This window comes from Cannabis sativa, chromosome 2 (assembly GCF_029168945.1).
Source record: "Cannabis sativa cultivar Pink pepper isolate KNU-18-1 chromosome 2, ASM2916894v1, whole genome shotgun sequence".
In the NCBI taxonomy this organism is placed as follows: domain Eukaryota; kingdom Viridiplantae; phylum Streptophyta; class Magnoliopsida; order Rosales; family Cannabaceae; genus Cannabis; species Cannabis sativa.
Genome location: NC_083602.1, coordinates 6,483,110 through 6,496,167, shown reverse-complemented (window position 1 = coordinate 6,496,167; position 13,058 = coordinate 6,483,110). Strand labels below are relative to the sequence as shown.

The following is a 13,058-nucleotide window of genomic DNA, read 5'->3' as shown; positions in this document are numbered from 1 at the left end:
ACGATTATTTTATTAAAAAAAATATTTTTGTAAAAATTTATGTGTGGGTAGTAAAAATTGTAAGCTTTTATTCAAAATCTAGTATTTTTGTAAAAATCCCAATAAAAAATGGTATGTGAATGTGACTAGGCTAATCCAATTATAGATGGGCCAAAGCCCAATTGATTGAACTGAAAACTAATAAAACAGATTCAGTGGTGCGCTTGAAGAGAAGAGACGACAACCGAAACTAAACTCTCTTCCTAATCGTTGGGGAAAAAGCGCCGCCGCTGATTACTTCCACACAGAGAGAGAGAGAGAGAGAGAGAGAGAGAGAGAGAGAGAGATGGGGAAGACTGAATACAAGAGGTTGAAAGGAGGCCAGAATCTCAGGCAGCGTCTTCTTCTGGCAACGGTGTCCTCCACACCCATTCTTATTGAGGACATTCGAACTGACGAGACATGGCCTGGTCTCCTCCCTCACGAGGTCTCCTTCCTCCGCTTGATAGAGAAACTCTGCGACGACTGCCATGTTGAAATCAACGAGACAGGTTTCTTTTTCTTTTTGCTTTCCGTTTTGGTTGTGGGATTTTATGTGGGGTTTTTTCTTTGTGCCCGTATGGTGTTTGATTAAATGTCTTTGTGAATGTTTTTCTATTGTAGGTACCAAACTGAAGTACAAACCTGGTATAGTTATGGGTGGCAAGAGCATTGTACATGATTGTGGAGTTAGTCGTTCCATTGGTTATTTTATGGAGCCTATACTTTTGCTTGGCTTGTTTTCGAAAAAGCCTCTTACTATTAGACTTAAAGGTACTCTTTTAAGCTCAGTTTGAATGATTTTATTAGTGGTTTCCTTTTTTATTTTCTTGTATTAGTAATTCTGTATTATAGATAGTTATGTTCCATTGGCTTAGCTTCTATAGCTTCTATAAACTTTAGTATTAGAAAGGTTCTTCTAGGACTGTATAAAAAAGTTAAAATAAGTCAAAACGTCTACTTATCTTATACTTGTAACTATAAATAAATCTAGAAGTTTAGCCAAACAAGACTTAGCGAGATATTTTGGTCATAACCTGGATGATAGGGATTATATTGGTATAATACTATTTTGCTTAAAATCATAATTTATTATTCTTGAATTTTAATTTACTTGTCATTTCATGGATCGAATGTTGAGTTTTGATATTTTGTTTGGCAATACGCTTGAAAATTTAAGTTAGGATAAACACTATTTTGTTTACCAATTCTTCTAACAACTGCAGTTTAAGGAGAGGGTTGGGGCTGGGAAGATTGGATTTATACTCTGTAAAAGGAGAAGAAAAAAGACCATTCTTAAGTTTATTAACACAATTTCAAAAAAAAAAAACACAATTTTATTCATCTGTGGCTTCTTTTTTTTTTCTTTCCATGAATTGTAACTAGGGGGATTTATTTATTTTATAAAAAGGTAGGGTCATTGTAGAATATCACGAGTCATAGCTTGAAGCTATCAAGATATCAACATTGTGCTAGATCATAGTGCAGCAATCCTCATGGAAGTTTGACTGTTTTTTTTTCTTCTCTGCCTTTTTATAGCATAGGTAGTCAAATAATGGTGTAGAACTCTAGATTTTCTGTTTTAATGTGTTGGCACATGTAAATGTAATATATTCTGCAGTATTTTTCTCCAATATAATTTTATTGTGTTCTACTTTTTTTCAGGAATTACAAATGATTCAAAGGACCCATCTGTTGATACTTTCCAATCTACAGCCTTGCCTATTTTGAAACGTTTTGGAGTTCCTTCAGAAGGTTTGAAGCTGAAAATAGAGAGTCGTGGAGCTCCTCCACAAGGTGGTGGTGAAGTTGTTTTGTCAATTCCAACAGTTTTGACTCTAAATGTAAGTTTCATAAATCTGTTCATTATCTTGTATGTCTTATCTACTTCATGTTATGTGCATCTTATATGTTTTGATGTGCAGGCAGTTACATGGACCGATGAAGGCATGGTTAAAAGAATTAGGGGGATTACTTTTTCATCTAGAGTGTCTTCTCAATTTGAACATTCTATGATATATTCAGCTCGTGGAATCTTTAATCGTTTGCTTCCAGATGTTTATATAGCTACTGATCATAAATCTGGTTCACAAGCTGGAAAGTAAGTTTTAAGGCATTACTTACCATATCCATATAATGATATAATCCTTATGTATTTTGTTATGGAGGTCTATTTTCTAAACACACACATATATAAATATATATTTATGTATATAAATTTATCCTATTACCTTTGTTATGTGTTTGTGTAAACCCACACATGCATGGACAACATATTTGTCCCCAAAGAAGCAATAAAGATATCGTAAATTTTAATTCAAGTTCTTATTTACTACTTTGCTGAGTTTTCTTCTGTGGACATTGTTTATATACATTAGCAATAGTTATATAAAGATAAAGGTAAGTATATCTATGTTATGTATGCAGTCTTAGGTGTATGAGTATTGAAAAAAGAAATGGTGATATATCTCATATAGAATTATTGTTTAAGTTGGTATCCACTATTTGCACTATGTTCTTATATAGGCATTTTATCTATAACAGCTCACCAGGTTATGGAATTTCACTGGTTGCGGAAACTACATCTGGTTGCTGCATATCTGCGGATACAACTATTTCATATGGACGGGTGGACGAGACAGATGAATTTGAAGAGAAGAAAGAGCTGACACCCGCAGAAGATGTAGGTGCGGAGATTGCTTCTGTTCTGCTAGGGGAGATTGAGCAAGGTGGAGTGGTAGATTCAACACATCAGGTCTGTCTTGTATTCTACAGTGTTATTATTATGCTCACTGAGTGTTTTAGTTTTTCTTTGAATAGATCTGCAGCCTTTGCTGTAGATGGATATGCTTGGTTGTTTTTGTTTTCCCCTACTTATTTAGTTGACACTTTCCAAACATTTGATTGTTAACATGTAATCATAAAACAAGTGCACCAGTTTATGGTGACAAGTGTAACTGTGATTGTTATTCATGACTATTGTCCTTGTGGAATAAGTCACCTTATATACAATACAATGCAAGAATAGGTTAATACTATAACATCAATTTTGAGATTCACTCATAATTCATCTCTCTCTCTCAAGAGAATGGGAAGTTTTGATGTGACACGTGGTTATGTGTTTATGTTTTCTCATATTGCAGGTGGTTATTGTTTCATAAAACCCCTCTTGGAATATTTTGGGTTTTGAGTTTCGATTATTCTTAGTGCAAGATTTAGAAAGTTAAAAACAGTGATGAGTAGGGTTTCTGTATTGGCTGTATGCTCGTTCAACTTGCTATGAATCTCATAGAATGCATTGTTTTTTGCTGTTGTTTTGTAGGGTCTGTTATTTCTCCTTTGTGCACTATGTCCACAAGATATTTCGAAAGTTCGGGTTGGGAAGCTCTCTCCATATGGGATGGAAACACTCAGAAATATCAGAGATTTTCTGGGAGTCAAATTTGTCATAAAGCCAGATCCTTCTACAGGGACTGTTATTCTGAAGTGTTTGGGTTGCGGGTTGAGAAATCTATCCAGAAAGGTCTCCTAATGAGAGAGTAAATATCCAGACAACTTGATATGCTAAATTGATGTTATAGTTGGATTATGTAGATGAGTTTTTGGCATGTTTTCTTCAATCTGTGAAGATGTGATGATGCTTCAAGTTTTGTGGACTTAACTTTTGTTCCAAACAAGTTGTTTGGGATACAATTTAGTACAATGCTAAGCAATTTTGAGATTGTTTTTTATTACCCAAATGTATGTTAGTGTCACGTATAGATCCACCACTAAAAGGAAAATTTGATATCCAATCTTAATGGCATAACCAATCTTAATATTGTATATGAATATCTAAACATTTATCGTATAGTTCATAAATGTCTAAAACTAAGTAAAGGGAAATGGTAGTATGAACGACCAAGCATAATACACATGTTGACCATAAAATTGAAATTGTTGAGAACTTGTAATTAGCAACATACATCTTGTTATCTCTGTATTCCTTTCTGAACTATGAGAAACATCTCCATCCTCTAAATCATCAATAACTAACTTATCAGATAAATTATCAGTGTGTAATTCATCTTTCTTGTAAGAAAATAGGGGTAGGGATTCTAGGTTTGTTTGGGAGCTATAGTGGCTCTGGCAATGTTGCAATTTCATTAACCTGAATAAAAAATAAAGGGTACAATGAGAACATAACAGGTAAATGTGGGTATAAATGAAAGAATAAGAAAAAGAAGGTAAAAATTAAAATGGCTAAGCTAAAGTGGGTATACTGTAGGATATAATTTCCTCATTCTGTTTTAAATAGGGCCTCTTTTAAATATGCAAAAGTTAGGCCCAGTATGAAAATATATGTCATAAGTCCCACATTGGTTAGATTACAATTGTTACATGTATTTATATATGGTTACTTCAGCTGCTTAGCTTGTTACAGAGAAGATTAGCATGGCCCCTGCGCAAGGATGACACGCACAAATCGAGAAATGGTCCAAATTTTTTTTTTCAAATGGTTCTCAGATTATGTTGATTGAAGTTTTGGTTGCCTGTAAAGTGTAGAAAAATGAGAAGTTTGTTTAGTGAGTTTCAAATTTTTGTGATTGTTATCAAAATTGGAATTTCGGTATTTCAATTGGCTCATTTCGTTGGAACAGTCAATGAGATTAATAGGTTATTTTGGGTTTTAAGTAGCTAATAATGTAAAGGTTTTATCTTTAATTTATTTGGTGTTTCATTGTTCATTGAAACAAAGCTCACTGCTCCAGAGATGGAGCATTGGATATTCTGGGATGAAAAGGCTCAAGCCATTTTCTTTCACCAGTTTAATGTTTACTGGACCATTTTTAAGTTTATTAACACAAAAAATTTAATTCATCTCTCACTTCTTTTGTTTTTTTCCCCCACGAAATGTAGAAAATCACAAGCCATAGGTTGAAGCTATCAATATATCAACATAGCTTGAAACCCTCATGGAAATTTGACTGTTATTTTGTGTTTTTTCCCTCTCTCTGCCTTTTCATCATAGTTTAACAGGTCTTGCAACAACAGCACAGGTAGTCTACATTCTCTGTTTCATATGCATCTTGTATGTTTTGATGTTCAGGCAATTACATGGGCTGATGAAGGCATGGTTAAAAGAATTAAGGGGATAGATTGTCTTCTCAATTTCAACATTCTATGATGTTATTCAGCTCGCAGAATCTTTAATTGTTTGCTTGCAGATGTTTATATAGCTACTGATCTTAAATCTGGTTCACAAGCTGGAAAGTAAGCTTTCAGGCATTACTTACCATATAATGATATAGTTCTTATGTATTTTGTTATGGAGGTCTATTGTTTAAACATACATAGATAAATTTGTCCTATTACCTTTGTTTTGTGTTTGTATAAACCCACACATGCATGGACAACATATTTGTCCCTAAAGAAGCAATAAAGATATTGTAAATTTTAATTCAACTTCTTATTTTACTGCTTTGCTGAGTTTTCTTCTGTGGACATTAGCAATAGTTATATAAAGATAAAGGTAAGTATATCTATGTTATGAATGTATGCAGTCTTAGGTGTATGAGTATTGAAAGAAGAAATGGAGATATATCTCATATAGAAGTATTGTTTAAGTTGGTATTCACTGTTTGCACTATGTTCTTATACAGACATTTTATCTATAACAGCTCACCAGGTTATGGAATTTCACTGGTTGTGGAAATCACATCTGGTTGCTGCATATCTGCGGATACAACTATTTTTTATGGACGGGCCGTGGACGAGACATGAATTTGAAAAGAAGAAAGAGCTGACATCCAGTTGGAGTGGAGTGGTAGATTCAGCACATCAGGTCTGTCTTGTATTCTACAGTGTTGTTATTAGGCTCACTGAGTGTTTTGATTTTCCTTTGAATAGATCTGCAGCCTTTCAGTAGATGGATATGTTTGGTTGTTTTTGTTTTCGCCTACTTATTTAGTTAACACTTTCCAAACATTTGATTGTTAACATGTAATCATAAAACAAGTGCAGCAGTTTATCGCTATTGTCATTGTGGATTAAGTCACTTTCTTATATACAATACAATGCAAGAATTACTCATCACTCATCTCTCTCGCTTTGTTCTTTCAATAGAATGAGAAGTTTTAATGTGACTTGTGTTAAGTGTTTATGAAGTGAAGTGGTGTGACATGCTTCATAGTTCATATGCTAAATTGTTGTTATAATTGGATTATGTAGATGAGTTTTTGGCATGTTTTCTTCAATATGTGAAAATGTGATGATGCTTCAAGTTTTGTGGACATAACTACTATTCCAAACAAGTTATTTGGGATACAATTTTGTAGCATACTAAGCAATAGTGAGATTAATTGTTTTTTATTACCCAAATTTATGTTAGTGTGTAGTTCTTAAAAGCTTTTTATCTCTTCTGTTGAATTTTCCTTAGGTAAGAAAGCAAACATCGGAATGTAGTTGATCTTGGTTAAATCAAGCTGTTCTCAAGGTTAATACAATGATTTCTTTCTTTTTTTATAAAAAAAAATGTTAATAATGATTTTTTATTTCCTTGTATATTCAGTCATTTAATAGAAATGACAAACGGTTATTATTTTTTTAATCAAGAAGGAACTAACTTCATTAATCACAAACAAATGCAATCTTTACAATGCAAAGCCAGGAAAAACAACCTGCTTTTTACACCAAAATGCTCTCTATGTATCTCTTCTCATGGGCTTTCAAGCTTCTATTTTTAGCTATTTGTAATCTATAGTATACTATTTTCTTTATTTCCTGTGTAACTTTTGTTGTTGTACTCGAGTAATTGTTGAAGAGGCAGTTGTTTTTATTGCTCAAAATGCTGTAAATCATGACAGCCATTATCGAAATATGCACCTTTTGCATCTTGTCTTTGCTGGTTTGCCGCAGCCATTGCTGCCAGGAATTGAAACTAGTCGGCCAACTCCTAACTCCCAGCCACAAACAGACCTGCTCCACCACTTGCTGTGAAAAATAGCAGTCAAAAAACAAATGAGCATTGCTCTCAGCTGCTGTGTCACAAACCGGGCACTTAATATTGTCAAGAGTGATTTGAAATTGCACAAACTTGTCATGAGCTAAAAGCTGAGTATTGATAGTTTGCCAAAAAATGAATCTGTGCTTCGGCATGTTTAGGGAATTCCAGATACTTTTGCTGAACTCAAACTGAGTTTGGGGAAGGCAACTATTATACAATAATGTCGATTTAAACCTGTTCACACTAGCCCCTGCCTTTTCAATAGCTTCCCAAGTGAACTTGCCCCTTAGATGACATAATAAACGATTGTTACTTGTACCTGCCCTTTTCATATTTGGAAAGAGAAAAATAATTGTGATACTCATGCACACTATCATATACATCTTACATGTTATATAAATGTATATTTATGTTGTGGCTAATAGAATTTATTGTGTGAAATCTGTTAGTTATATATCAATAACATTGCAAGTAATAATACTTATTGTTGACCGAGATTTTCGGCAACTATTAAAATATGATTATAGTATTGAGCTGTAAGAAAGCGAGATGAGGATTTTTACGTGGTTGGGGCGTTAATGAGCCTTAGTCCACGAGTCTTTGTTATTAATGGACGTATTTAATACAGATTCCACACTTGAGGGAATGTTGTCCTCATAAATACAGAGAATGTTCTTGGTGAGTATTTGCTCTTCTTGCTCATATGCAACCCAAGATTCTCGACCCCATTAAATGAGTTTTGAGGGGGTATTTATAGTGTTTTGGTGGGGTAATCCCTAGAATTGTTCTTACAAATGTATCTGTAAGTATCCATAAAGTTGGGTATTTCCAATGAATATACCATGGGTGATGCATGGTCAAATCCCTAGGTGCTGTAGGGTTTTTATGAGGAATGTCCTTTTTGTCTTGTGATCGACGTGACTCTTCGCAGAGTAGCCGTCACTAGACTTAAATGATCATTACTGTGGCGCTGCTGTTTGGGGGTTGTGCCGTCAGACTTTATTGCGTGTTACAGTCCCAACACGCTTCCTCCCATGCGGCATTAAATGCGACTTGATTGCTCAGGAGAGGCCTGACACATCCCGGAGAGGCTTCATGCTATGCGAGCTTCCGGGAGTACCTTGTACTCCGGGTGCCTCCTCCGGGACCTATGCCCAGGGTGCTTCCTTGTGGCATACAAAGACTTATCACATATTTACAAGTTATCTGATCCACGTGTCCCTACTTGACTGGTCCACGTATTTTGGGCGAATTTAGGGGCAACATTTACCCCCCAAGCCTTGTTTACTTGGAAAATAAACCAAGGCTTGTTTAGGTGCCTCCGGTTGACTCCTCGGTTCCCTGGCTCAAACCCAGAGCGCGTGGGGGCACATTTAATGATGACATTTAATGCAGCGATTCGCTTTTTGCAGAGGTGTCTCCGGCCGCCTCCTCGGTTTCTTGGCGCGAGCTTGGGGCGCGTGAGGGTGCGTCTAATGATGGCATTAAATGCAGCGATTCGCTTTTCTGCAGAGGTCGATTCGTTTCACGCCCTTTGATTGATGCGGCGCATTAATGGTGTCAGACGGATACTCAAACGTTTCCACCGCCTTTATGGCAGCTCGATCTGATCCGTTGATCTTTGGGTATTTGAATCGTGCATCTCCCCCACCGTACGATTGGTAGGTGGTGACGCCTGTTCCTCATGCACTTTTGCCTATAAAAGCCACCATCTTTCCTTCATTTCGGTTACTTTCCATTCCTTGCCATTTTTGCTCGAATTTCTCAGAGAGGAAATTCTCCCAAAACAGCACGAACCTTCCGAACACTTTGCCATTTTTTCCATTTTTTCCTTGTTTGCTATCATCATTTCTTCTCAACTTTACTCGGCCACACTCAGGACCCCCAGTTCAACACTTTACTGTAAGTTTCTAGCATCCTTTGGTAATGACATGCTTTTACTTGCTTTGTTTGTTTTTCTGGGTTCATACTTTGAGATTTCTGGGCATGCAAGTGTTTAGGTTCTTCGGGTGTTCTGTTTTGTGTTTATTGCTTTAGTTGTAAGATCGCCATTATCATGCCTCTGTTATAATCGTGCATTTTTGTTGAGGAAAACCATAGGTTCTTCGTTCAACGGTTGCTTAGGGCATAGAATGGGGTCTTTTTCCTTCTGTGTCTCTTACTGTGTAAAACCACTTTCTGCGATTTTACTGCACCCGACACTTGTTCAGGGAATCTTTCTAGGGTTTCCCATGTGACGCGTGTCTGGAGGGGGCCTCTTTCCAGCGGTTAGGGGACCCCCACTCCCTTTTTCTTGACTTAGGGTTTGGTATGGGACCTAACTGCTGGAATTTTCTCTTTCTTTTTGTTTTTTTGTTTTTCACAGAGTACAAAATGTCTGCCTCTGGTTCGAAATCTTCGAAGAAGAGCGGGAAAGGCACGGCCACTCTGGAGGAGGTTTCCCTGGGACCTGTTGCCCAGGAGGGGTACAAATCCCGAGCGACCGGTTGGGAAGCGGCTGAGCTTCATTCCACCTTATCCTGTCCTCACCAGCTGGAGAATATTATAGACGTTGCTGGGATCAAACCTTCCACTTCGGGGACCTATCACCGGCCACCTCGCAACTCGGAGACGCCTAATCATAATTACGACGGCTTTGGGGCCTGGAGCCAGACACACCTGATGGCCGGTGCCATGCTCCCGCTTCAAGATTATTTTGTTAATTTCCTTGTATTTGTCGGCCTTGCGCCATATCAACTCATTCCTCAAGCTTATCGCCTGCTTTCAGGCTTATTTATTTTTTATACCGCCCGCGGATGGGGATCTCCCAGCCCGGCGAAAATTTTATATTTTTATGAACTTGTATCCGTCCCCAAGAAAGGGGACAAACTTAAGGACGGTTTCTATGGGTTCCGGATCCATCCCGCTAACGAGGGGGTGGTTCCGTATAATAGGTAGACTCACGTTAAGGAGTATCGCCATCGCTTTTTCTTTTCCTCCGGGTTCAGGGCAGTGGATCACCCGGAGCTCCTTACTGAGTGGGTGAGGATCCCACCCTATCAGCGAACGGCCCCTACTCAGACCTTCCTCCGGAGGGCCCAAGCTTTTGCCTCCTACGACCGCGCCGATCTCGATGTCGGGGGTTTGGTCACCACAGAGAACTGCAGGAAGGCCAAACTTATCCTTCCGCACCAATCCGTGGAGGACTCTAACCTCTCACGGGTCATATGTCCCAACGTAAGGGCGCCGGTCGCGGAGAAGGCCTTCCGGGATGAGCTTATTGCCACGCCAGAGAAAAAGTACCAGGATTATCTCTACCGGAAGGCCCAGGAGAAGGCATACTCTCAGGCCCAGGCTGCCTCTGGGAGGGGACTTCGCGTGGGGAGCCCGGTGGTGCGGAGGAGCCAGGCGATTGCCGGGAAGTCCGAAGCTAAATTTTTTGACAAGATTCTTCAAGAAGAGATTGGGGATCGTCCTGTCAGGAGGCCCCTTCGTATTGAGGATTCTTCGGAGAGGCAGACCCCCCGGCCACAGCCTTCGGTCCCAGAGCCAAACTCGGGGGGTCCCGGTGCTAGCACCTCCGGTGCCGGCGGTAAGTCTCCTTTGATAATTCGTTATGTTCCTTCCGTTGGTGAATACGCCGCCATAGTTCGTAGGGTTCGACGAGCGTCTTAATAGGTTTAGGATGCCATCGACCCGGTGGGGGGATCGTTTGAAGGAATTTTATTTTTCAAACTTAGGAGATTTCCTAGGTCGGTCCCGGATGGGCTCCGGCCCTCCGGAACCTATTCCCTTAGGTCCTTCAGCTTACATAACGTCCAGCTGGTTCCGGCCCTCGGACAGTTATCTCGGAGATGATGCTGCCAGCATTAAAGTTCAGGACTTTGCTAGGGCCGAATTAGGAAGTTCGGGTAGGAGTAGCTTATTTGTTGTATCTTGTATAAGTGGTTCCTCACGGACATCTAACACTTGCTTATTTTGTGAAACAGGTGTCTCCATGGATGCCATTTTGGAACAGCTTGCCGGAGTTCATACTCCCGTGGCTCCTCCGGCCTTTACCTCTTCCCCCCCGGCCCCTTCCCTGAAGGTTTCTTCCAGCGCTCCCCCCGACACTATTGACTTAGTGGATGACGAGGAGGTGCTTCCGGGAGAAGGCCAAGGGAAGCAGTGGGACTTCTCGGAGGAAGTTGCTGAGGGTACGGGAGAGCCCCGAGCCCTTCCGGAGGAAGCTGAGGAAGGCGAAGAGGAGCCTGAGGTGGCTCTGATTCGTAAGCGCAAGGGCAAAATGATTGCCCAGGACGAGCCCAAGAAGCCTCGGAGAGCCGATACTCCTGCTCATGGTCTTGACGGCGGGGTCTCCCCCATGGAAGAAAATCCTGCTCCTCCCAACATCGTGCTTACTCCGGTTCCGGGGGATGAGGTGAGGCAAGAGCTTCGGATAGCCAAGCATAACTATGCTATGGACGAGTACTCCCGGGGGTACGCCGAGGTGGAAGCCCTTAGGAGGATTCTGCGGGCTGAGGTTGAGGCGAGCATCAACCACCCGGAGTACCAGGATCCGTGGGACCTTAATCTGGACCCCTTATCGGACTGGTTCCGTCGCTTCCTAGGGCCCACCTTGGCTCCTTTCGCCGCGGAGATGACCGGCGAGTTCGCTTCTCAGCTCACTCGATGCGCGCCCAAGCGGTTCGCCACTTGTGCTTCCCTGAACTCCATCTTCCAGGTCCAGGACCTCAGCCATTCTCTTACTGTGGTAAGTACTTCGCAATTTTGCTTTTCCTTTTATTTTTCTTCTTGAGAAACTTCTCTTTCTTACACTTGTATTATGGTTCAGCTTGCTGCTGAGGCTGGCCGCCTCTCCAAGAACATCATAAATCATGGCTTCGTTCTGTCCGACTTTGGGGACATGAACGATGTCAGGAAGGTCCTTCAGGACCTCACAGCGGAGAGGCAGATCTACCAGGAGGCTGCCGAGGCGCCGGAGGCGGGCGCCAAGGCCAAGGAAGAGGAGGCCAAACGGAGGGAGGCTCGGGCGGAAGCCATGATCCGGACGAGGCCCGGCGGAGGGACGGGGATGGAGGCCCAACACCAGGAGGAACTGAGGGCTCAAAGCGAGGCTGCTGATAAGGCCAGGCGAGACCTCCGGGAGGCCAGGGAGGCTTTGGATGAAATGGTCGCCAAGGTGAGATCTTTAGAGGAAACTCACCAGGCGAACATAGAGTCCAAGGCCGCTCTAGCTGCGGAGCTGAAGGAGCTCAGGGACTTCAAAGAACAATCCATCAAGAAGGCCAAAAGAGCCGAGCTCCTCTCTCCTGTTTCCTATGCCCGGTGTCCGAAGCGCTTTGACGATGGAGTCTACATGGCTTGGTCCACCAACGACCAAAATATCAAGCTTACTTTTTATCCCAAACCCGAGGAAATGATTGCCAAATTTCGGGAAAAGAAGAAGAAGCTTGATGCCGTGTTAGAGGCACGTATCGGACCTCGCCTTCCTCCGCGCCCTGACTGAGCTGCTGTACACCCGACCCAGTATAACCAAGATTCCACCCGGTTCTTTTATTATTCTCTTTTCTTTTTTTTTTTTTGTACATATTTGCTGCTGCCTTAGAACAATATATATAGGTAGCAGTTTTTATTCAAAGGGGAGACAATTATATTCTAAGGCCTGTCCCCGGGCCATTTATATGTAAATGACCTGCCCTTTGGGCCAGGATATTTTTTTTTTTTATGTGATCTTTCTTTTGCCACATACTTATGTTTTTTAACCTGTCCTTTGGATCAGGATTTTTGAGCTTATGCCTTTTATTTTTGTGCATACTTTTTGACCTGCCCTTTGGGTCAGGATATTTTACTTAGTTTGTTTTTCTGTTTGTCCGTGCGGTATACCCTAGTACCCCCCTGAGTGGCATAGAAACTTTATTTTTAAGGCACTCAGTTTTATTTAATATATAGAGGAGGTATACATTTGGACGGTACAAACCCTTTGAACAAAGTCTAAGTTTTATTTCGCTACTGGTAATATTTTCTGAGGTGATCGGCATTCCAGGCTCTTGGGACGGTGGTTCCGTCCATTCTT

The 13,058-nt window shown here is 40.6% G+C and overlaps 2 protein-coding genes and 1 non-coding gene across 3 annotated transcripts; 2 read left to right on the top strand and 1 right to left on the bottom strand.

The window, feature by feature from the left end:
- Positions 1-198: 198 nt before the first annotated feature.
- Positions 199-3,758, top strand: LOC133034694 (probable RNA 3'-terminal phosphate cyclase-like protein). Its single transcript, XM_061110010.1, has 6 exons — positions 199-530; positions 643-792; positions 1,684-1,862; positions 1,944-2,119; positions 2,563-2,773; positions 3,341-3,758. The coding sequence occupies exons 1-6, from the start codon at positions 326-328 to the stop codon at positions 3,548-3,550; spliced, it is 1,131 nt and encodes a 376-aa protein (XP_060965993.1). The 5' UTR covers positions 199-325; the 3' UTR covers positions 3,551-3,758.
- A 642-nt stretch (positions 3,759-4,400) lies between these two features.
- On the top strand, positions 4,401-4,505 carry LOC133035316 (U6 spliceosomal RNA). Its single transcript, XR_009686587.1, has one exon. It is a non-coding gene; the product is annotated as a U6 spliceosomal RNA (small nuclear RNA).
- Positions 4,506-6,684: 2,179 nt separating this feature from the next.
- On the bottom strand, positions 6,685-7,155 carry LOC133034090 (uncharacterized). Its single transcript, XM_061109110.1, has one exon. The coding sequence runs from the start codon at positions 7,153-7,155 to the stop codon at positions 6,685-6,687; it is 471 nt and encodes a 156-aa protein (XP_060965093.1).
- Positions 7,156-13,058: the final 5,903 nt, after the last annotated feature.

What these genes read in the sequence shown, in the direction of transcription:
- LOC133034090 (XM_061109110.1), bottom strand. Translation starts at nt 7,155, where the DNA reads ATGCCGAAGCACAGATTCATTTTTTGGCAAACTATCAATACTCAGCTT.
- LOC133034694 (XM_061110010.1), top strand. Translation starts at nt 326, where the DNA reads ATGGGGAAGACTGAATACAAGAGGTTGAAAGGAGGCCAGAATCTCAGG. An exon ending in TGTTGAAATCAACGAGACAG is followed by an intron (nt 531 to 642) that starts GTTTCTTTTTCT and finishes TTTCTATTGTAG; the next exon opens with GTACCAAACTGAAGTACAAA. An exon ending in TCTGGTTCACAAGCTGGAAA is followed by an intron (nt 2,120 to 2,562) that starts GTAAGTTTTAAG and finishes TATCTATAACAG; the next exon opens with CTCACCAGGTTATGGAATTT.